At 41.6% G+C, this 23101-nt stretch overlaps 1 protein-coding gene across 5 annotated transcripts in view; it reads right to left on the bottom strand.

Annotated features, from left to right (window-relative positions):
- Positions 1–1740: 1740 nt before the first annotated feature.
- Positions 1741–23101, bottom strand: part of DAB1 (DAB adaptor protein 1) — a 136011-nt gene continuing 114650 nt past the window's right edge. For 3 of the 5 annotated variants that reach the window (XM_056497944.1, XM_056497945.1, XM_056497946.1), the window contains 6 exons: positions 21481–21537; positions 18658–18720; positions 17436–17544; positions 15224–15772; positions 14314–14441; positions 1742–5611 (listed from right to left, as the gene is read on the bottom strand). In XM_056497944.1, the coding sequence (XP_056353919.1) occupies positions 5567–5611; positions 14314–14441; positions 15224–15772; positions 17436–17544; positions 18658–18720; positions 21481–21537 (951 nt within the window). In that variant the 3' untranslated portion in view covers positions 1742–5566. Of the gene's footprint in view, positions 5612–13319; positions 13417–14313; positions 14442–15223; positions 15773–17435; positions 17545–18657; positions 18721–21480; positions 21538–23101 lie in introns of those variants that run through there. The other 2 variants (XM_056497943.1, XM_056497942.1) reach the window with 2 other exon arrangements.

Here is a 23101-nt window from a genome sequence, read left to right as displayed (position 1 = left end):
ATCTAAAAGCCCCTTGAATGGGCCTTGAATGAGCCTATTCTTCTCATTGAGATTTTTTCAGGTGCTGATAAAACATTTTAGGGTGATAGATGAGCCACAGGGCAAACACATCAATTGAGATAAGACTATTTAAACCTCTAAAAACTAATAGCTGTAGAGCTGTTTCACTAATAGACCTGATATTTCCTGCCTCCAGTAGGATAATTTCAGAAAGAGACAGGCCATGTTACAGGTACTCAGGAAATCCTATCAGGATATCTTCCCATATTCCTCACTGTCATCAGCTGAAATGTGTAATTCAGTTTCACCCCACACTCAGACAGCAAGTAAAACCAGAAAAAAACTCACCAAACCAACACCTTTATTTTTCCCCATGCCAGTCTTACCTTGGGTATTTCAAAACAATGTAATAAAGGTTTTTAATGGGGCTGATGCTAAAAAGCAAATCAGTGTGAGAAGATCAATTCGTGGAAGACCTCAGCACAAGAGAGAAATACTCTTACAAATTGTGACTTTTGCAGCAGTGCCATCAAACCAGAGGCAGGAGCAGAGGGCTGAGTCCCAGCATGGCACAAACAGCAGCAGGAGGAGAAGCCAGGAGCTGTGCCTCCCTTCCTGCTGCTCAGATGGATTTTCACTCTGTTCCTTCACCTCTGTGTGCATCCCACAGGCTCAGGGAGGGAATTGCAGAGAACAGACTCAAACCTCTGTGGGAAAGTGCCAACAGATATCCCCTTCCATTTCTCTGACATGATATTCTTCTGACTGAGAACAGCATTTGCCAGGAAAGCAATAAGTATAAACCTGACAGGACAGGAGTTCTTCAGAAAGCAAAGAAAGGAAAAAGCAAACAGTGCATGAAAATATATTTCACAACCTAAAAAACAGCCAGGAAGAGGTTACCTGCTCTGTTGAAGCAACTGTCACTGAGCAGTGATTAAAGCACAGAAAACATTGCCTTTAATCCAAGTGAGGGAGTGAAAATTGCATATTCCCAGCCCATGCAGGCAGCTGCTTTCCCAGAAGCCACTGACATGGAAAGGAGAGATCTGTCAGTGTTCTCACAGCTGTAAAACCACAGGCTGATTCTGCAAACTGTTTGCTAATGAATTTCTCATTACTGCAGGAGATCATGGCCTTAATTAGCATTGGTTAAATTGGGACCATCTCTTGAAGTGGTCATGTCTGAGCCGGGCAGTCTCACATACAATAAAGAGCTCTGAGTTACAGCAGTATTAATGGGATACAGCACATGAACACAGCACAGTAATACATTCTTACTCCTTCTGCACACACAAAACAGGTCCTTCCCTCCCTCCTTGGGATTCCTCCTCCTCACCATTCCCAGATTACACCCAAAACCTGCTCATTCTGGATTTTTAAACTGAGTTTATACAACAGCTGTACGACATGAGCCAATTTTTCTGATTTTTCAACCAACTTCACCATGAGGGTACCAGAAGAGCATCAACAAGACCAGATTTAGCCTTCACTGTAAAAATGCACTTTAGTTTAAATCCATGCTTAGCTGTGGCTACTTGAAGTGGATGTTTTGTAGCTGGTTGAAAACCAGAGATCACATTCTTCCTTCCAAGGACACCTGGGTGCAGTTAGCTACACACAAATCAAAATGCCATTAACACTGGTGTGCTTTCACCACAGCAGAATAACCTTTATTCTCAGGTGGGATCCAAGCATTTCAACAACTCTTCATTGACAAAGGCAAGGAATGTTTCACCATGACCTACTGGGCATTTTGAGGAAGGCATAAGACATCAAAAAGTAGAAATACAGTAAAATATATGTGCACACATCCACACCTCTCTCTCTCTCCCTGTACATAAAACATGTATTTCTTACACTTAAATTTTACTGCATTACTCTCTTGGCAGAGAATGGGGAAGTTCCTTCTCAGCTGAGCTTTATTATCAGTTCTGTGCACGTTACTGGAAATTTTGGAGGGGTTCTGCTTTCAAAACTGTCATGTTTAAATGCAAATAGTTCATTTCAAATCCCACTTGAATGAAAAAAGCCAGCAAAATTAATTTCAGCTTCTCATGCCACAAAGATAAAGCAGCTTTGGGAGCATCACACAGCATGGGCTGCCCCAGGAATGTGGGATTTTGCAGATGATACAAATACCTCCTGGTTTGGGATGCTCATCCTAAAACACCCAAAAAGAGGTCAAAAAAGTGGAGGCAGCAATTAAAATCAGCAAGTTACACATTTGCAAGATAAGCAACACTTAGTGTTAAAAATTAGTTTATTCCCCAAACTGAGGATTTTCTCCTTTCCCAGGTATTTCCACTGTCAAAAATTTTAAGTCTGGCAGAATTATCCCAGAGGAACTATGAAACAAACTTACTGAAATGACACCTTTTTTTTTAATGTTTTTATTCATAACAGTATTACATGGTGTGTTACAGAAATTAATGGAAAATTTCTAAAAATCTGTCTGTTTCTGTTGTTGCTGAATGCGTTACACATAAAGTTAAAAATAACGTAGATGTTAACAAATGGTTGTTATCTGAGGTAAAGTTAAAGTAGCTTTAGAAATGTACTGCAACAGTCATTTTATCTTTCTCATCTTTATTAAAAAAATAAGTGTCAGAATGCAGAAATAAAAATGAATGAAAACCACGGAGTAAACATTTTTGCAAAGAAGGTGCCCAGTAGGTTATTGAGATGAAAGGTTTCATCAGACACTTGGATGGCTACCATCTATCAAAATATCTTTTCATGACAGGTAAAGATCAAGAACCTACAGGGGGGATGGCAACAGGATGGCTGGTGGGGGTCCCTGGTTTGTAAATTTAAAGTGACAAATTTAGTGCTAGTGAAGGATGAGGGGTTGAACAATTGCACAAGCTGGATATTTGAGTTATCTACAATACTGGTACAGTGCAGGGGCCCTGCAGCCCTCTCAGCTCAGCATCCCAGCCATGAAAGGACCATCATGAGACAGACAATCCACAACCTGGTTTTATTCACAGAGGTCTGTGGTGATGGAGGAGACACCACAATTCCAGCCTCATTCCCTTGGCATCTATTCATGAGTGATCTGCTTCCTACAAATGTCACCCTCTGACACATCAATCTCTTCTCTTCTCTGGGAATGCTCTGGTGACACTAAACCTCCAATGTCTGTGATGAACCAGAACTGGGTTTGTGGTTCTATGTGCAGGACAAAACCCAAAAAAAAAAAAAAAAAAAGTCCAGCGAGGAAGAAAGTAGCACCACTGTGCAAATATCAGGAAAATATTCAGACAGACATGTCCTCCAGAAATGCTTTTACCTCTGCTTTTAATCCTGAAACACTCAATCCACCAAGTTTTAAATTATCTCCTCCAGTTAGAAAACCTGATCTTCCAATGGGAAAATAAGATTTGCTATGCAGCTGTTTGCACATGACTAAGGAACAAGAATCAAATGACTGTGGATGGGGATAAAATTCTCCTCTCTGCAGGTTCATTAGGTCTATCCACAGCTAATTTCTCCTTCACACTCTGCAATGCACATTTCTCGAATTTCTCTAATTCAAAAGAAAAGAATGGGATTGTGTTGTGAGATTTGGCCGCACATACCAACAATCACCACCCCAGTTATTCTGCCTTCTAAACCATTTTTAGCCTACAATAAAGATGAAAGAAAGTAAAACATTTATAACTCCAGGCCTATTTTAATCATGACAAAAATGTAAATCCTAATGTGTCAATTTAGAAACAAAATCTGCACAATAACCCTAAAAACTGATTAATCCTTTGATTTCTTTAACCTTTTTTCCTTTTTTCTATTTTTTTCTTCTTTTTTTTTTTTTTCTTTTTAGTGTTAAACCACTAAATTCAATATACTGTAACTGCATAGGAACATCAGGAAAACACATTTGACCTGTATAACAATTCTCTGTAGGGCAAAAAATATATAGATTCTTTATGAAAATCATGTGCTGAACATATGAACCCAAACACTGCACTTTTTGCTTCATAAATGTAAAAAAAGAAAGTTTTAAATTCTTCTTGTTCTGTGTGTAAACAGTTGGATGACTTTTATGCAGAGGTTCAAAGGAATGTCAATGGAAAGTGATCTCTTGTAAGTGGAATTCTGTCTGTGTGATAATGCTAGACCATAAAATCAAGTGTTCCCATTAATTTCACTAGTTGCTGACAAGCTTTTGGCAAATGCACTTGAGCTTCAGCCCATTATTGTTAAGCATGTGAAAAAACATATGTGATGTGAGAACCACAAACTGGGTTTGCCACACCTCCCAAGCACTGCAACTTGCTACCTTCTCTACTGTGTAATGGCATTAGTAAAAGAATTTTCATAACATTTATATTTACAAAAAAAATGGCAATTTTCATTCGAACTCCTTAAAGCCATTTCCCCTTAAACATTTAAAGAGTTTAACAGTAAGATTTTTTTTTTTCAAGTTATAAAATAAAAATCCCATTTGATTTTTTCTGATGTACAAAAAGTGATAAAGATGAACAATTTTGATCACAGAGTCAGTTTGTTATTCCAAAATCCATGCTGTCCTTGTCCCATTTGTCAAGTCCGCTTCATCCAAACTCCTAAACCAGAAGCATACCAGCATTATTTGGCAAAGGATTTTTTTTTTTTTTCATCAAAAATGGCACACAGAGAAGAAAACACTTGTCTGCATAGCATTACAGCAGCAAGATACTGAAGAAATAAAAATATTCCTTTTCTGCACTTTGTTTAGAGTTTCCTAGGAAATACTGACTCTTTTGTCTTTCCTCAGTGGGACTCAATGTCCTTTCTCTGCCCACAACATGAGTATTCCAACAGAAAGCAGCACTTCTTCCTCATGATGTGCTACAACTTAAAGGTCCATTTGGCAACATTTTCAGTGAAAGATGGATCAACAAGTGAGTTGTGTTCTGTGGTTTCAAGTTGGGAATTGTTTCTGCAGGAGGCATTTCGCTGTTAGATCTGTCATTCATACAAAACTACACAGCAAGAAATAAAAATTAAAAAAAAAAAAAAGAAAAACAAGGAAAAAAAAAGACACAACCAGTGTTTTGTTGTTGTTTAAATATGTTTACATGGGAGAAAAAAAAGGTCAGGATCAGCCTGATGTAAATAATGATGAAAAACATGTCACCCTGACATAAAAAGTGCCAACTTGTGCCCCAAAGGCTGCTGAATGATAATGCCACTGCTACATACAGACTCTGCTTTTTGCTGAAAAGAAAAAAAAAAAGGAATGTCTAACACCCAATACAGATGCTCCTTATTTATAGGTGGCACACAGAAGGTGACAAATGTTTAAAAGAAGCCCAAGGAATAAGATCTCCTAGTCTGGATACCCACCACTTGTGGGGACGGGGCTGCACTAGTGGCACGACAAGCAGGGGGAGTTTTTTGTTTTTGTGCTGCCATAGGAATCTGGTTGCCAAAAAACCACATCAGGAACACTCGTAGAGCCAGTCCAGGAGGGCAATCTCTCTCTTTGCCAGACAAAATCAATCGGAAAAAAGCGTGAAAGCCAAGGGCCCGCCAGGTGTTGGGGTCAGTCTCGGAGCACCACGAGCCTGTAACAATGCTATTTCTTAGGTCTGCTAATCTGAGCGTAGAGAGGTTCTGCTTCCTGGGGATAACAAAAACAGAATGAGCAGAGATGTCTCCAGACAGCGTTTGCAGAATATTTTTACAACATCTGCTTGAGAGCAGAGATACCTTTTGAGGCAAAACCCACAGGAAGTGTTTGCTTTCTGTGCTGCCTTGAGTGATTGTGGCACCCTGGTGGAGTGGTGAGGAAAATGGGAATTATTCCAGAAAATGAGTATTTTCCATTCATTTCCTCCTCCAGCACTGGCCATGCACTGACCCTCACTGCTGGGCATGGACATATGAAGGAATTAAATGATAATTTAAAGGGCTGGATGTTTGGAAACCCAGTATACAAAGCTGAGATTCCCCCCAGCAGCACAACAGCAGAACATAACTGTGGGTTTTGCACCACTCAGTAGAAAACCACTTGCAAACGGAAACCCCCATGGAAAGCTGAGCTAAATGAAGCTGTGATGGGATTTAAAACAATAACATGAGTGGCCCATGAAGAAGGAGGAGCGCCAGCCTTGCTCGGTTTGATGAGGAGTCCCTGGAACCATTAGTACAATAGTTACAGCTGGGAGGAAAGCATGTCAGCTTGTTAACAGACACTTTCTTGGGAATTTCCTGGATGTGGGAAGGGGAAAAGCTGCCTGTTCTTCAGCTGCTGACACAGCTGACACACCCTGTTCTTTCTTAACACTGCGTTCATCCCGGCTGCAGTGGGAAGCAAACCATCCGTGCACCCGGGAATCCACTCTACTTCATTTCCAAAAACTAATTTATTAAACTAAAAACGACATCTAAAAAAGGAACAAGACAGGCAGAAAGGCTAATTAGTGCCACACAGCATTAATTCTCCACTGCTTGATAAATATTCAAATACCACGCCACGTTGAATTTGAGCAAGTTAGAATCAACTCGTGTTACAGCAGCACGGGGGGAGATGACTTTTGAGCAAAAAAACCTTCAGAAGGTTTGAAATTCACTGGGCACTGAAAAGCACAGACAGGTCTGCCAAGACTGGCACAGATTTTAATCACAGTTTGTCAAAATGATGCTGGGGATGAGAACAGCCCAAAGGTGGATCCACAGGGTGCTCCAGGCTCTGCCCCATCCCAGTGCCCTGCCCTGCCTTGGAGTGCAGGAACACACAACAAATCCAAAATATGACCTGTTTCCTCTATCCAAGCAAGGTTGTCTCTTATTCCCCAAAACTGCTGCATGTCTGGAGCTTGCAGACACCCCCTGCCCACATGGAGCCTTGAGTATGCTACAAGCACTGTGAGAGAGAGAAACCCTCTGGAATGATTAAATAAATGCTGCTGAAAATATCCCCAGCAAGAAGCAAATACATTTTGTGACCTTGAAAAACTGAAGGTAATCAAAGGAGATGACTGAGAGTAAATAACTGCTTTTCACACACTGTGAGTTAAGTCTACCTATGCCAATTTTCACGTGCAGGTTTGAAGCTGGCAGAATGATCTATCACTGCTAGTTCAGAGAAAATCTGCACTAATTAATGTGTGAACCTGACACCCACCAGGCCATTCTTCAGGCAGTTGCTGAACCTAAGGTCATTGCAAAGGGAAGTGAAAAGGAAGGAGGAGAAGAAAAGGAGAGGGAGGGAGAACATCCCTTTGGAACAAAAGATGTCAGTTTTTAAAATGCCTTCAGGGAAAAAAAGAGCTTTTCAAAATGTCAAGTCTGCTTGTTAGAGCTGTCCTCAAATATCCTTCAGATATGCAGATGAGCTGAAGTAACAGGTGCCACTGGACTCCATACCCTTGGAAGAGGAGGAGGAGGAGCTGCTCATCATCAGCAGCACTTCCAACAAGCATGAGACAGCCTTTACAGTGAGAAACTTCTTTGATTCATACCCAAGATTTATCTGTACCAACACCTGAAATGCAAAGGCCTGCATTTCTCACTGATTTGAATAATTTCTCTTCCAGCAGACCAGAGCATTTTGCATGAAAAGTGTGCTCTTACTTCTTCCTTTCAGTTGATTTCTCCCTTCAGATGCCTAAAGGAGAAATTAATTGCAGTAATTGTGTGCAGTCTTCCCAGTCAAAGGGTTTTGGTCAGTGCCTGAGATTTGTTTTCTAGTATTATTTTGAGCCAATTCAAGCTTTTAGCCCAACAATGCAAATGGTGGCTGTAAAATATTGATACTCAAGAGGGCAAAAGAGAACAGAAAGAACAGGAAAAAGGCAAAAGCAGAGTTGAGTGCTGTTGACTTCACGGACAGCTACTTCCATGGTGCCAGGCACTATTTTGAAGGGTCTTAAAAGCTGAAATAACCCCCCTCCCCTTTTCTTACATAATCCACACAAAAGTCACAGGGCATCTTATGAAAAGGCAGGTGAGCATTAACTCTTCTCACAGCATCTCACCAGCATTTTCTGCCTTTTACTTCTACTACTGCATTAGGAACAGATGCAGAGGGAAGGGAAGGAAAGGAAAGAACTGGTCTTTGTCAGAACAAAAAGAGAGGAACAAATAAAACAGCAGACAAAGCTTCTAATTCACATAAACCCCTCAAATCTTACAGTGATTTCCTTGCTGAACTGGCCCAGAATCACTTCTGATGTGCTTTCATCAACCCACAGGGAGAAACCAAGACAAGAACTGGAAGCAATTTTTAATTTTTATTTTTTTTTTTGCTACTGTATTCCAGAAATACTTCATGCTGCAAATCACTTTATCCATCCCATTTTAAGGGAGACAAGACAGCATTTCTGGAGTAGTCCACTACTGTGTGAGGCAACACGGTGCTAATGCTTTAGAACAACATTATGCAAATGCTAGAAGTAAATCTGCATCCCAATTGAAGATATTAACACCTGCTCCCCAGCAGAACTAATCACTGGAGAGCATCTCCTGAACGACTCAGCACTACTCAGGCTTGCAGGGGGGAACTCACTCACAAAACACAACTGTGGGCTAGGAAGGAACTGTTTTTACCCTGGCAGCCCTTTGATCACCTGCTCTGTGCAGAGCTGCAGGCAAGATGTTCTCACTGTGGAGGTGAGACCCGCACAGATTTCCGTGCCCTTTTCAGCCACCTTTACTCCTGGCTGACTGATCAGAAAGGGCAGGCTCAAATGAGCACGAGTTTCATGAAATAAGTGTGCTGGAGAGCCACACAAAATGAGCATCTTGTGCTGGGGATGCAAGTGAAGGGGGTGGGAGTGTGAAGCACCTTCTCTGGTTTTTTGCATGCTGACCCGTAGAAAAATAGGACAGAGAAAAGTTGGCAAGCGGGGTTGAAATTAAAGATCTTTGGTGATAAGACAGGTCATTCCTATTGCCCCATTGACAGCCAGTTTTTATTTATTATTTATTATTATTTACTGATATTTGGTTATTTGTCTTACAGCCTCCATTAGCAGCATAAATGCAGCAACCTTCTAGTTCAGGATTATGCCTGGAGAGTGCCTCTGATCTTACCATAAAACTACCTAGGAATATTTCCTAGTCCCAAATATCCAGTTTAATTATCAGCACTCTAAATTCTCTGCCATTTTAGTAGCAAGATGGATGCTGTACATCCATAAAATGAAAAAGCAATGACAACTACTCAGAAAGATGAACCTGCTCCATATCTTGGTCCTGATATAAAAATGAACTGCAGCCAAGAAACACTGATTTTTTCTGGGCCCCTCTCCCAAAACAGTAGCCACACAATTATATCTGTCTACAGATCTGTCATCCTCATATCTTTCCATCTACATATCTGTCAATTCTCCTTCATAACAATTGAACCTAATGGCCAATTTGAAGCAAATTGTTCAGAAGTCTCAAAGATGCTGAATTTTCACAAGTAGATTTTTAAAATCAGTTGTCATGCAGAAGACGGGGAACTTTTAAATGACCTCATCACAGAGGAAGCGAGGAGAACTTGTCCCTAAATTGAATTGTTGGGTTGCAAAGCAGCAAGAACACAGCTCTAGATGAGTTACAGAGAATGCTGCCTCTTGTTTAGAGAAAGTTGAAGAAAGGGAAAGGTACAGGGTGACCTCAGGTGGGCTTGGTGACACCGAAGAGGTGAGAAGCCCCTGTATGAGCTGGCCACAGGAAAATGGACAGAGATTAAGGCCAACCTGCAGGATGCCCCTGTTCACAGAGCAGCCTGAATTTCTCTGCTCATCCCCCTCCATATTTCCTGGGAAATAGGAATGACCGAGCAGGAGACTTGAAATGTAAATTTTAGCATTTCTCTGGAGTGAAGCAGGACTTCCAAACCTGTGATCCCCTTCCAAAGACACAACACTACTTCTCTCAGGTTCCCAGCCCTGCTCAGTGCTGTGTCCTTAGCTTAAGAACTTAGCTTGACAGCTTTGGAGCCTACAGCAAGAACAGGTCACCAGTAATTAGGAATTTCTCTTTGGACTTTATCCAGTTCCTATTGAGCCAGGTGAAAGCTTGGAATAGGTCCTGCAAATACAGCCTGTAGTTTTTTGAGCCTGTTTGGAGTCCTGGTGCAACAGAAAAGGGGCAGAAGTAAGAGGAGGATGCAGAATCAGCTTGATATTGCCTCCTGAGGCTCACTAAGCTCCCAGGTACCCCAAGGCTTTATCCATAAATTGCTGTTTTCTCTCCACTTCCTAAAACCAGCCCAAATAAAAGAGTTACAGCAGCTCATCCCGGAGCTGACTAAGAATTTTAGGAGCATTTATCACCAAGCACAGCACTTGCTCCAAGATGGATGATGGCAGTGGGCCACCAAAGCAGCACCAAAAGCTGATAGACAAATATTCTAACAAACTGCTGCTCTCCTGACAGTGCTGATGGCATCGTGAAGGGTGTGACACATTTTGAGGGCTCCTAATTGTCTGCACACATTTCTCAGAACAACTGAACCATTTTTTTCAGGGAGATAGGCTCTAGCCACAAATGTTTTGAAGGTTTCTTGAGAATCTCTGATGAATGATTGCCAGTGCAAGTTTTGAGCTGGGCAGCAGCTCAATAGAGCTGTGTTTGTTCCTCTGTTCAAACTTCCTGCTCTAATGTAAAATGTCAACAATGAGAAATGTTTAAAACATTTGGTAGGATCACAGCTATGGAACAGTTCTTTCCCTCTCTCTCCTTTCACCACAGCTACTTTCCACATAACCTAAATATAGCATTAGGGATTAAACATAAATAATCTGAAGATTGCAGTCATTCTGTACTCTCTTCACCTCTTCTGCAAAATCACTATCCATCCTCAACACCATGCATGAACAAAGGGGAAACAGCCAAATACAATAAACAGCTCTGCAAAGAGTTTATCTTATTTCACCTGTGGAAGTTGGGCCTTTCTGCTTCTTATCTTCAACCATAAAGGGACAAAAATGTAATATATCCATAAAATGTCACATTTACCTACTAAGAGCTCACAGCTGTTTCTGAAAGGGTGACTTCTAGAACAGCTGCTGGAAGGATGAGGATTTTGAGAGCTGAAGTTGAAAGTTGCAAAAGGAAGTGAGGAAAAATTGGAGAAAATAAGATAATAACTAGATGATAATATAGAGTATCAGAAGAAATGAAGAAACCAAATTGCTGTGGTACCTTGAAAGATCAGGGTACAAACAACCAGGCAGGTGGATATTCTGAATACATCAAGATAAATAAAGATAGCTGATTTCAGAGATGCTGGGAGCAGACAGATTTGACATTTCTGCACACAATGCTCTGCTCCTGAGAGGTCCATTCAGCTGAGTTGTTACTGTGCTGTTCTTGGGGTAAGAACCACGCTCTAAAAAGCAAAGTAATCTCCCATCTAAGCCACAAAAGTGGCTTTTATGCAGACTGTGATTCTTTTGCACGACATGTTTCTCCCCATTAAGTTTGTCTCCAAATGCAGAGCTCAATACACAACTCCACAGTAAGTCCTGAATTGATAATTTTCCATGGAGATTAGACTTCCCGTTGCTCTGACGACACCAGGCTTCAGAATTAGATGGGCTGGCTTTGGGAAGTGGATTTCCTACAGACTGCTGCTGAATGCTCTGCACACAGGCACAATGATATTAGTGGAACTTCACTGCAGAGAGGCTTTCTTTTTTGTTCAGCTTCCTGTTCCTGCCTACAGCTTTTAGGAATTACTGTAATACCATAATCAGGAACGTTAGTTAACACTTCCCAGAATATATTTCTGAGAATTATACATATTTGATGTGAGGCTCTGCAGGGATTAACAAAAAATGCAGCTAAACCATATGCAATCATTGGTAACACACTGTCCTGGTAGCTCTGAATTTCAGAACCACTGTGATAAACCATAATAAACAGATATATGTGGTTTTCCAGAGTGTGGAACTCAGATAAAGGGCAAATCCTCTTTCATGATGTAGGGAAGAGCACTTGGAGTTGTCTGGAGCTTGGATAGCTTGGGATGTCAGTGCTGGCCAAGGTCAGGCAAAGGCACAGCCAAATTATCATGTGGCACCATTCATCTGCAGCAGCAGCTCTCACTGGAGTAAATAATGAATGTTCTTGCTGGAGCAGCTTGACTTTCTCCTCACACTGCCACTTCTAGACTCAAGGAGACACAAAGCTTAATTCTGCAGGAGCTGAGCATGGGTGAAGCTACAGAAGGGGGAGATGCCCTCTCACAGCACCACATATTATTAAGAGAGAACCTCATTATTCCCAAGTGGATCAAAGCTAAGTTACTGTAAGGTTTTTTAAAATCATATTTAATGCACAAAGCAAACGAAACCATTAATTTTGAGTTCAAACTGAACTGAGGATGGGTTAGTCACTGGCAAACCCAGTGGGATTTCTGTACAAAAATGGGAAGGGTTCTCCCACTGCTCTGGATTTGCTCCAGGAGCTCTGTGCTGGAGCACAGAAGCCACATCAGATCTTGTATTTGGGCAACACCAAACAGGAGTGGCAGACGGGGAGAAGATAATGGAACATATTCTTCAAACAGCAACACTAGAGAGTGTTTGGATGGAATAACAACGCTCAGCACTCATAAAACTTCGTAGCTTCACTGTTTTTTTTGGCAAAAATGTATTTACTGTACTGAAACAAATCACAGAACATTCACAGGCAGCCACATTTTCTACGTGTTCTGTAACACAAAAGATGAAAAGATCATCTTTCCCGTCTGTCTGGGTTTAAATGACTTACATTGATGAATAATTTTTAAAACATCAGTATGCCAATGGTAATATGAATGATGATAATTTTCAGATGTTTTTAATTTGCAGTTGGAGATAAAAATACACAAACCCATTTCAATATTTTTTACATGCAGATAATAAACGTGCTTCTTCTACTGATTATCCCATTGATTTAGGGTAGAGACATTCATGTATCATTACATAATTTTATTTAATGATTGTTATGTCTATGGGTAAGATGTCTTATTCCATTTAATATGTTACATCTGACTGAAGGCCAGGATGGCTTTGATAAAAAAAATGCTCTAATAGATTGTTAGTAATGGCTCAGTTTCCCTATTTGCCCTCAGAATTTGAACACAAAGTAAAATAAGTCTACATTTCTTAAAAGCATGCAGGCAGCTGAAACACACATATTTGCATAAGCTGCAACACTCAGTGAATGGCAAAAGCCATGCAGACCACCAAGCATGAGCAATATACTGTGGAGAATGGAGAGGCAAAACAGAAGAGATGAAAAGGGGAAAAAAATAAACCATGCATCCATGAAAGCAATGGCAGGCACTGGTGGAAGAGCAAGTGAACACCTGGAGGTGTAGAGAAAAAAAGGACAGATACCTACCCCAACCTGTGCTATCTAGCTACCGACCTGTGGACTTATAGTATCACCAGTTGGCTCACCAAAGGGATCACTGTTGGAGGAGGCCTGAGACCCATCAGGCTAGAATACAAGAACATAACACCTTTTTTTCTCAACAACAGAAAGTGAAAAGTCAACACGAGGTTATTTTCATGCTGTGGGCATAACAAGTACATCCTATCTCATGAAAACCAGAGCGAGGCCTCGCTGCTGACCCGCTCTCCAAAGCTGTAGAGGTTTCCTACAGCTGCTGCAGGCACCACAGGACCTCACCAGTTCCTGCTGGAGCCCAGGCAGGAGCTGCCACAGACTTCAGAAGGCACTGGAGCAGAACTGCAGAAGGCCCTGAAAGCCATGTGAAACAGAGAGTCCAAGCTTGGGTTATTTTGCACTTTTTGTTGTACTGACCCTTCTTGCCTTTGGCTCACTCGGGCTCCTCCCTCCCTAAGACACCTGGTGATTTACAGTCATTGCTTGGATAACATTCCTTGCTTTGGTCCATAAAGGCAAAGAAATCACATACTGAGGGCCAGAACATTGAGGAACGTAGCTAGGCAAGCAACTGGGATGCAAGAATGTGCAAGACAAGATCAACCATCATCTTTTAACACACAAACTCTCACATCTTTCTCTGCAGCCTCAGCACGTTTGTTGTTTTACCCCAAACTTCCTTACCATGAGTAAAGTGGCTGCTGGTGTGCTGAAGAGGACATTGGACACAGCTAACATGTACAGCCTTCCATGTGAGCTCTGAGTTTGGCTCCTTGTATGCAGTGTCAGTGCACATCAGCAGAAATGTTGGGCTATCAGCTCTCAAACCCAAAGCAGGACAGGAATTCTGGCTGCAGCTTCCCCATAAGCACCACCCAGCCCTACTGGAAAAATTATTTCTGACACTACAGAACAACATTTAATCAGCTATTAACTTTCCTAGCTAAAAGGAGACAGTGAGGATTTAGAAACCTTGTTGCTACTCACAGCCTCTGGCTCCTCACTTTTGCTTGGGCTTTCAAACCCCTCTTCAAAGAGGTCATCTGCAGCAGGGTCACTCGTATGGGATGCTGATGATTTTGATGGAGAACTCTGTCTGGGTGCAGGGGTTGGAGCTAAACAAGGATTAAGGCAACAGCAACAATTATTCTGTTGATTTCTTCAAAGAGACAATTCAGCATGAAATTACATCCTTCAACTTTCACCACCCATGAGAATCATTCTCTAAGCAGGAGCTGCAGGAGGTCACAGTTGTCATTATCAATCCCACGTGTCTGATTTCATTTGGCAACTTCCAAATTAAGTTTGGCTGCATCTGGCCTATGTCTTTATGAACCTGGGAGACACCACTACATTACATCAGGAATGGGTGAGTCACCTGCCCTGTGGCAGGTAAGTGAAAAAGGTCTCTGACTGGCCCCTGGTAATTCTCTTGAATTCCTCTTTTCAGCAATCTGCAAATCCCCCACACCATGCTATTAACACCATAAGCTTATTTTACAGCTTTTCAATGAATTTCCTCATGTGTCCAGTATGTCAAGCTAATAAAATAAATACCCATCCCCTAATTTCTGCAAAGTATGGATGGGACATAAGTGAAACCAATTGTTAGGTTGAATGCCATGGGCTTCTGCCAACCAGCTTCCATGTTCTCACCCCAAAACAAATATTACTGTTTTAGAAATTAAATTTCAGACTGTAGCTATCTGGGCTGTTCATTTCTATGACCTCTGAAATTCCTCTCTGATATTTTCCTTTATGGCTTGAACACATTTCTTAAGCCAGAGCATGCATGGAGATTTTCAGTATCTGGGTGGGAATTTAAGAAGAGACAGAAGTGCTTTGAGGAGCAGTCATGTCTCAGGAAAGGGATGGCTGAAAGCACATAAATACTCACGTGAATTTGTAGATGGTGTCGTGGAAGTCACAGGAGTCAAATTTAACTGAGAGATGTCGAAGTCATCACAATCATCTGCTTCCTGTGCCATCCCAACTTTGTTAAAGTAACTTGAGAAGGCCTCTGAGGTACAACTGAGGGAAGGCTGATCTGGTTTTCTTGATGGCACTGGTGGAGGCTGAGCCATCTGGAAATCTTTGAACATTTCTTTTCCCATTTTCTGCCTGGGCCGGTCTGTCTGCGGACTCGATCTGTTGGAATCGCTCGTGGGCGGGACGGTGGCTATAGGAGCAATGGTACCTTGAAACATGGCTGCTTGTAAAGGCAAAACAGTTTGTGTTGGCATGAAGGCAGTGGGCTGGAACTGGCCAGCCATGGATGGCCAGGGCTGCTGGGTGGGAGGAAAGATGCCGGGCTGGCCCCACGCGATGGGCTGTCCTCCCTGCATCACCTGAGCGACTGGAGGCTGGGCACCCATGGCCAGCTGCTGCTGAACAAGGGGCTGCTGGCCCCAGAAGGAGGGCAGGACAGCTCCCATGGCAACATAACCTTCAGGGAATAAAGAGAGGAGAGGGGGGAACAAATGGGATGGAAGATTGTAACGGCGCTGGAAATAAATCAGAAAGGTGCAAAGCTGCACCAGCGATCCCAGAGCTGCAGCACACTGAATTCACATCACTGCACAAACACCACAGACAGAACCACAGGCTGGTGGGCTCTGCAAAGCAGTCATCTCAAATTGCATCATCATGCTACTGCTACTACTAATAAGAATAAAAAAAATCCAACCCAGATGATTTCAGATTAAAACCCTCACACTTGGTTATTACCCAATTACTTGAGAAAATCAAAAAGATCTTGAGCTTCTGATGCACTAAATACCTATTAACAAAAACTGCTTCAGGTATTAGGCTAACATAACCTCCTCCAGTTGAGGAGGAAATTAAAGATTAAAACTAAAATGATAATTGCTTCCTGTCAGACCTGAAGCCTCCTCTAAAGCTACCCAGAGTTTGACTGTGAAGGAATTATAACATCAGGTGCTTTTTTATTTATAACAACAACAAAAATGCTCTGAAACTAAAACTCCTGTAAAACATTTTACAAATTAAACTACCTAACATAATTATGTTTCACTGATAGCAGTACTGTGCTTTACAGATATGCTGTTTCATGTTTAAATTCAATACTTACCACTAATACTTTGCATAATGCAATTTTAATATTGCTATAGCTTTAAAACTCTTATTTCCAAGCTGAGTGTTTCCTCAGTCCCTCTGTACCTTTTTCACTTTGTTTTATTTCTAGGCTGTTTTGTCATCACAAACGTAAGGGTGGCTGCTATATTGTAAAGGGAAAAGCCCAGAACTCAATAAAATAAAAAAGTATGTTGAACTTTGAGAGACCGAATTCCTGAGTGCTGGAAGGAGCTCAGATACATTTCTGTTCCAAGAGATGTCCAGGATGGATTCTCCAGACCCCAGGATGGATTCTCCATCACCCCTGCAGTGACCTCATCCCAGCAGAGAAGGTTTCCATCTGACATTATCCCCAAACGTTCACTGCCACTGGAACCTGTCTGAGGTGCAGTGGCTGATCTGGTGCCATCAGAGGAGGCAGCCAATTAGAAAGTCACTGCTGAATGATTCAAGGCACTCCTCCTCCTCCTCCTCCTCCTTTCTTTTCCTAAGCAGAGCTGAGAGCACTGGGAGAGATCAGCAATCAAACCACAGAGTCTGTGCAGAATGCACCCAGCTTTTGAATTCTGAGCACTCTGTGGAACACAGGGAAGTCTAGAGGACATTCCAGAATTTAACAGAGTGGAATACATTTGAAATGCAACTAAATTCTCAGCCTCTGTTTACTGGAGACAAGAGAGGATATTCCCTGCTAGCACAGAATTCCCAAAACTAAATTAAATGCTGTTCCCTCCCTTGGTCCTGTACCTAGAAGTTCTGTCACCCAGATGGCTGAATATGCTTGAACTCCCAGTGACTTTTCTGGCTTCTGCTTTAAAAAATGTAGGCAAATTCAAACTAATGTACTCCCTGCTTATTAAAGATTTGCTTTGCCTTGCCCTGAAGCACTGACCTCAAAAGCCTTCCCCACTTCCATCCTGCTAAAATCAATGCCCTGAGTACTGAAATGCAAACCAGAGCTGGGCACTGATCCCCAGATCTGATTCCAGACTATAATTCCAGTGATTTCTTACCTGAGGGTACAGCAGCAGTGCTGAAAGGTACAGAACCAAACATGTCTGTACTAGCAGGGAGTGACTGGGATGAAGATGGGATAAAGGCATCACCTGGAGTAGCAGGAGTCTGCAGGGAGACAGGGACAAAGCACAAGGGTGACAAATCAGCTGCAGCTTCTGCTGCACATTGCTGTCACATCACCTGCAACTCTGAAAATCCAGGTTTGCAGTGAAGAATGAGAGAGAAGAAAGAATGGGAAGATGTAAAGGAAAGAAGCTATAGAAATAAAAGTAAGATGTGAGTTAAAGAAAGAAATGGAGAAACTTTCTATCAGGGGAAAGGAATCAAGGTGAAATTTGCCTGGAATACATCACATGCAAAATACTGACACAGTTTTTTTCTCCAGGACACACAGACTTGTGATTTATTTGTTAGGTGACAAAAGGGAAAGGCAGTGACAAAGGCATTAAATTTCAAGTTATTAACAGTTAAGGTAAATTAAATAGCTACAGGTAAACATAATAAATATTGCTTCTAATTAATCAACAGGACCAAAATCATAGGTCTACATTAAAGGAGAAGCCAAATGCAGTTGAATAAGCTGAGGATGAGCAGAAAGGTCTTTGAACATCTAGTCCCAGAATGATCCAGAATATATTGCAGATTTGAGGATCCTGACCTCAAAAATATAATTTTCTCAGTATATTCACACTTCCCTACAGCTTAATGTAAGGTTCAAAAGCTTTATATGAAATTTTTTTTGTCATCTTATAATGCTGAAAAACATGGTGAGCTTTTTTTCCCCCTTAAAATACATCCAGCCCTTTCTATCTCTTTCTCTTTACTTCCCTCCTTTAACAGCAGATTTGGGATCTGTGCTTGGTGGATCCAGAAACACAAAATATGAGGCTGTAACTGGATCTTCTGCAGTGCAGTGAGAGTGCAATGAAGCATTTCCCTCTGACAAACACCAGGGAAGCAGATCTGCAGCTCAGGTTGCACCCTATGCAACACTTACCACTAGAGCAGAAAAATAAAAATCAAAGGTATTTTGGCACATCGTTGTGAAGCAGGGACTGCACGTTCAATTTACTTCACTTTTATTTTCCTGCAACCTAAAAACTGCTTTGAAATCCTCCCCACTGGAATGGCTGAGGACACAAATTGTAAATGTGCTCAATAAATGTGCTGAAAATAGCATGCAGGGAAAAACACAGTGCAGTTTCCCTGGGTACTCACTGGGGGAGAGGTTACATCAGGAGGAGTGGACATGTCCCCAAAAAGCTCTAGTTGGGTAACAGCCTGTAAAGAGAAAAAAAAAAATATCCATTTATCTTCTGAGGAGAAAAAACTGTGAGTTAAGTAGTTATAACTTGTAAAGTTATCTGGTAGCAGAAAACAAGATAAACCTTCCCAAAGTCCCACATGGAGGAAACACACAGGCTCAAGCTCTGGGATTTTAATATTGCTAGTGGACCCAAATAGCCAACAACTCACAATAAAAGCAATTCTGTAGGGAATTCTCCAAAATGAAAAAAATGAATAAAACAAGAAACAACTATCCAGAACAGGACTGGATGCATTACTGCTCTGCCTTTAACATCAGTGAGCTCCAAGCATGATTTATGGCCAGTCCTTTTCCCTGGCTCCTTTTCTAAACCTCACTGCAAGGTCTCAGAGCATGGCAGCAGCACATGGAGTGCCAGAAGGATACAGGAGGGAAAGGTTTTTAAAGTGCTGCTGATTTCCCCTTGCCCATGGGACAGGTGTGACCTGGATAAGTGGACTTGAAGGAGGATGCACAACTGGGTTATTGCAAGTTTGTGGCTCTACATTTAATTCTTGTTAGAAATATTTCCTTGGGATGCCCTTCACTGGGAGCTCAAAGCAGGTCACCCATGCAAGGCCTGGCTAACTGGACCAGAAGAGAAAACACATTTTATTATAAACAACTGGAGTGGCTGCATAATCAAAGCTCCTTCACAGGTTCTAGAGCAAATTTACTCCCTTCCACCTGCAAATGAGTTCAGCTGGAGCTCAGGGATGTTAAAGCACAGATCCCTCAGAGCTCTGCAGGAAACCTAAACCCCATCCACCACCCTTATCAGGATGCTTTACTGGAAAGTTCTGTGAGAACCCAGAACTTCTCCCTCTCACTACCTTTCTTCCTGGTTTTCCCAGTATCACACCCACAAAATGTGGGAAGGCACAATTCTCATTATGAACAAGATTTAATGCAAATCTTAGGTTAGCTCCTTGAATCTTCTCCCCATTTTAGGCACATAAACCTTGGATCCTCCTCTCACAGGTCTGACATTCAGTCGAGTCTTGTCCTGCAAAAGCAGCCCCTGAATGCTTTGGACAGTAACCAAACTGGCAGGTCAGGCTTTACAGCCTTCCAAGAGGCCAAGATCACTCCAAGACTTTTTCCTGCCTTTAACCTTCCATTAAAAATCCTCCCTTAAGGAGTAAGACTACACATATCAAAAATTTATATATTTTTTCAATCCAGTCTCTATTCCCACACATAAAAACAATACCACAGTCACTTAGAACTGGAGTTTGTCTAAGCAGCTCTGTTGATTCTCAGCTTCACATCATGATGTACCCAGGGATGAATTATCTCACATTTTCTCACATTATGTTTTATATTAAAAAGATCACATTGCTTCAGTGCTATGACAGTGCCTTTTCTTCTTATGGGCTTGTACATCCCTCTAAGTATCTGCATGGAAATGCAGAAGGGAAAAGGAGGAAAAGCCACATTTTCTTCAGAGTACACCAAATCTAATGCTCTGTACTAAAATACTACCAGGAGTAGCTTTTGGGAAAAAAAAAACCCAAACAAGCAACAAACCCAGCCTAAGTCCCTGCACAAACACATCAGGCAAGGGTTGTTAAAATGCCCAGGAAAATGGGAATAATGACAACAGCAGCACTCATTTGGAAATCACTTCAAGCCTCCTGCAGGCACTGCTGACTCAAGAGGTGTCAGGTGACACTCAAATACTCCAAGAGCCACTTTCTTCTCATCTATCCAAACTGCTTGTTTAGCAGCACCCCAAACCTGCCCTTCTCCTGCCCCCCTTGTGAACTGTTCTGTTTGCTCCTAAGGAACACTTGTGTCCTTTTTCCATGAGCAAAAGCTCCCCTGTGCCTCCACCCCAGGAGAGGGAGCAGATAAAGAAGCCAGGGAGGATGGGAAAGGGCAGGGTACACACAGCTGTGTGCAAAGCCAGACATTTTTTTTTTTTTGTGGAAAAAATAGTTTAGGTTTCACAGGAATGCTGGAAATTGATAGTCAGTATACTTTGGAACTCTGGATTATATGACATGGATCTGAAAGGTGGTAACTCAGATCCCTGTGCCTCCATACTCCTGGAAAATGGGAATAGTAATAATTCTCAGAGTACTTCAAGGTGATGGATCTTTGGGTACTCTTCACAGATATAATTCTGTTAAAGCTCTGCAGACACATTTCTAAACAGGCAGCTGGAGAGAGTGATAGGAAAGTCAGCAGCACTTTGTTATAATAAACCCTCACTCACAATATTCCCCAGGAAAAAGGAATACATTTACAGGGGAATTTTTATTTTTTTTTTACAGAATAGCAACCTCATATGCAACAGGAGCTACAGAACCACATCAGAGAATGTGAACACAAATTCAGTGGGAACACAACACCTTCATTTACTGACTGGAGGCAGCTTTAAACAGCAACCCTTGGAGGCGGATTTTAAAGTCCCAAATGGTTCAGGAATCTTTTTTCTACAACCCAGCTCTCAGCCTGAATAAATGAATGCATCTTCTCTGACACAGAGCTGCCTTTATCTACTTGCAGCACACGAGATCCTGGACACCAAGCACTTATCTTTTATTTCTGTGATTTCACTGTCACTACAGAACTGATTTCACCCCTTATGCTTCATTAAGATCACTCACGTCTGATATTAGCTATGTTCCAGTGAAATTAATGCCAAGATGAACATTTTCCAATGCACTATTCCTATAGATATTTTCAGCTGTGTTTCCTTAAAATATTTTTTAGTTTCACAACCTTACCTGAGTGACTGAAACAAGATTTTCATCAATGTCCAGCAATAAGTTTCCATTCTCCAGCTGTAAAGCATGATTTATGAAATGAGATGAATGATTTATGAAAATGACATGAATTTCTGAGCATGAAAATGATAACCTCCATAATTATTGACTTCAGCATTGAAATGAAAACCCTTTTCCATCTTGCTGTGAGCACAGATATGAAATCAGGCAGTCAAAACAGTGAGTCTGAATGCTGCTGGGATGTGGGGCAAACACACACTTCATTTGTGCTAAATCTCATCTTCTGGTGTATAAAGCAATTTTACCACTTGTGACACACCTATTTATTTCCCTAAATATTTATTAATTCAGAAATAAGCACAGCCAGTGAGCTCTGATCCTGCTTACATTAATGGAACATTTCCCTGGCTTGGTGAAAGAAGGGATTTAACATCCTCAAGGGAAAAAAGAATGATTGAGTTTTGGATGATAAAAGCTCTGAAACCAAGTTATCTTCAGAAAAAAACCACACATTTCTCTAACTAGGGAAACTACAACACCAATGTAAACATAATTAAGATAATAATTTTCTTTCCATAGAAATTTTGAAAATTACATGAGCCAATTCAAGTTATATTTAAATCTATGGTTTGTGTGTATGTAAATATACATGGGAATAGACTGCCCACACATCTGTACATATCTGTGTCCATCCACACTTAGCACATATTATCACTTCAGAATGCTGAATTTCAGGTAACATTTATTGCAGTGTTGAGACTTCATTTCTGCAGACACAAACAGCAGGGTGCTGAAAATCAAGTCTAAGATGACTGAGAAGCTTCATACAAGTTACCAGTAATTCCATGTCACTTAAAAATCTCACAAACAGCCTAAAATACTTTTTTCCTCCCTCATCTCATCACAGAGCTGAAGAAAAGAAAAAAAGGAGAGTGAGAAAAGGCAAAGCCAAAGTAGCATAATGTCATTTTCACCATCAGGAACAGTCCTGTACCTTCCTGGAGCTGACCCTGCATTCCCCCAGCCCCAGTGAGGAAATGTGAGAAAAGCTGTGTCCATTCACTGAAGAACTCCAGACTCTGACAATGCTCTTTAAACAAAGCAGAAGGTTTTTGGAGAGCCCAGTTTGGCCAGGAGTTCATCACTTGGGGCTCTGACAATCCCCCTTGTTTGCCCCCCACCCTCCAGCACCAGAAGCCTGGAGAGATGCTCCAGCTCTTGGTGCTTCTCCAGGTGAGGATTCCTCCCCAGAGTGATAAAAGCTTGGTTTAATTAATCAGAAAGGCACAGGGTTGAATGTGAACCCCCCTCCAGCTCAGCCAGGTCCCCACCAGCATCTGGGGAGGAGGAAGGAGAATTAATCCTTGTGACATGAAACCTGCTCCATCTTTGTCTACATGTGAGACATCCTGTAAATCTTTCAAACATAAAAGATGTAAATCTGCCTCCTCAAAGCAGCAGCACCATTCCAAGGCAGGAGCAGTTTTAAACCACTCCAAGCAAGCAGAGAAATTCCTTATGACACTTTTCACTATTCACTAAAAAATAACTTAATGTCCAAGAGCTGGAGAAAACTCCAGAGTGCATCAAGCAATGGCAGTCACAGAATCACAGAATATCC

This window comes from Oenanthe melanoleuca, chromosome 8 (genome assembly GCF_029582105.1).
Source record: "Oenanthe melanoleuca isolate GR-GAL-2019-014 chromosome 8, OMel1.0, whole genome shotgun sequence".
In the NCBI taxonomy this organism is placed as follows: domain Eukaryota; kingdom Metazoa; phylum Chordata; class Aves; order Passeriformes; family Muscicapidae; genus Oenanthe; species Oenanthe melanoleuca.
Note: the sequence above shows the minus strand (reverse complement) of the source record. Positions and strands in the feature narration are given on the sequence as shown.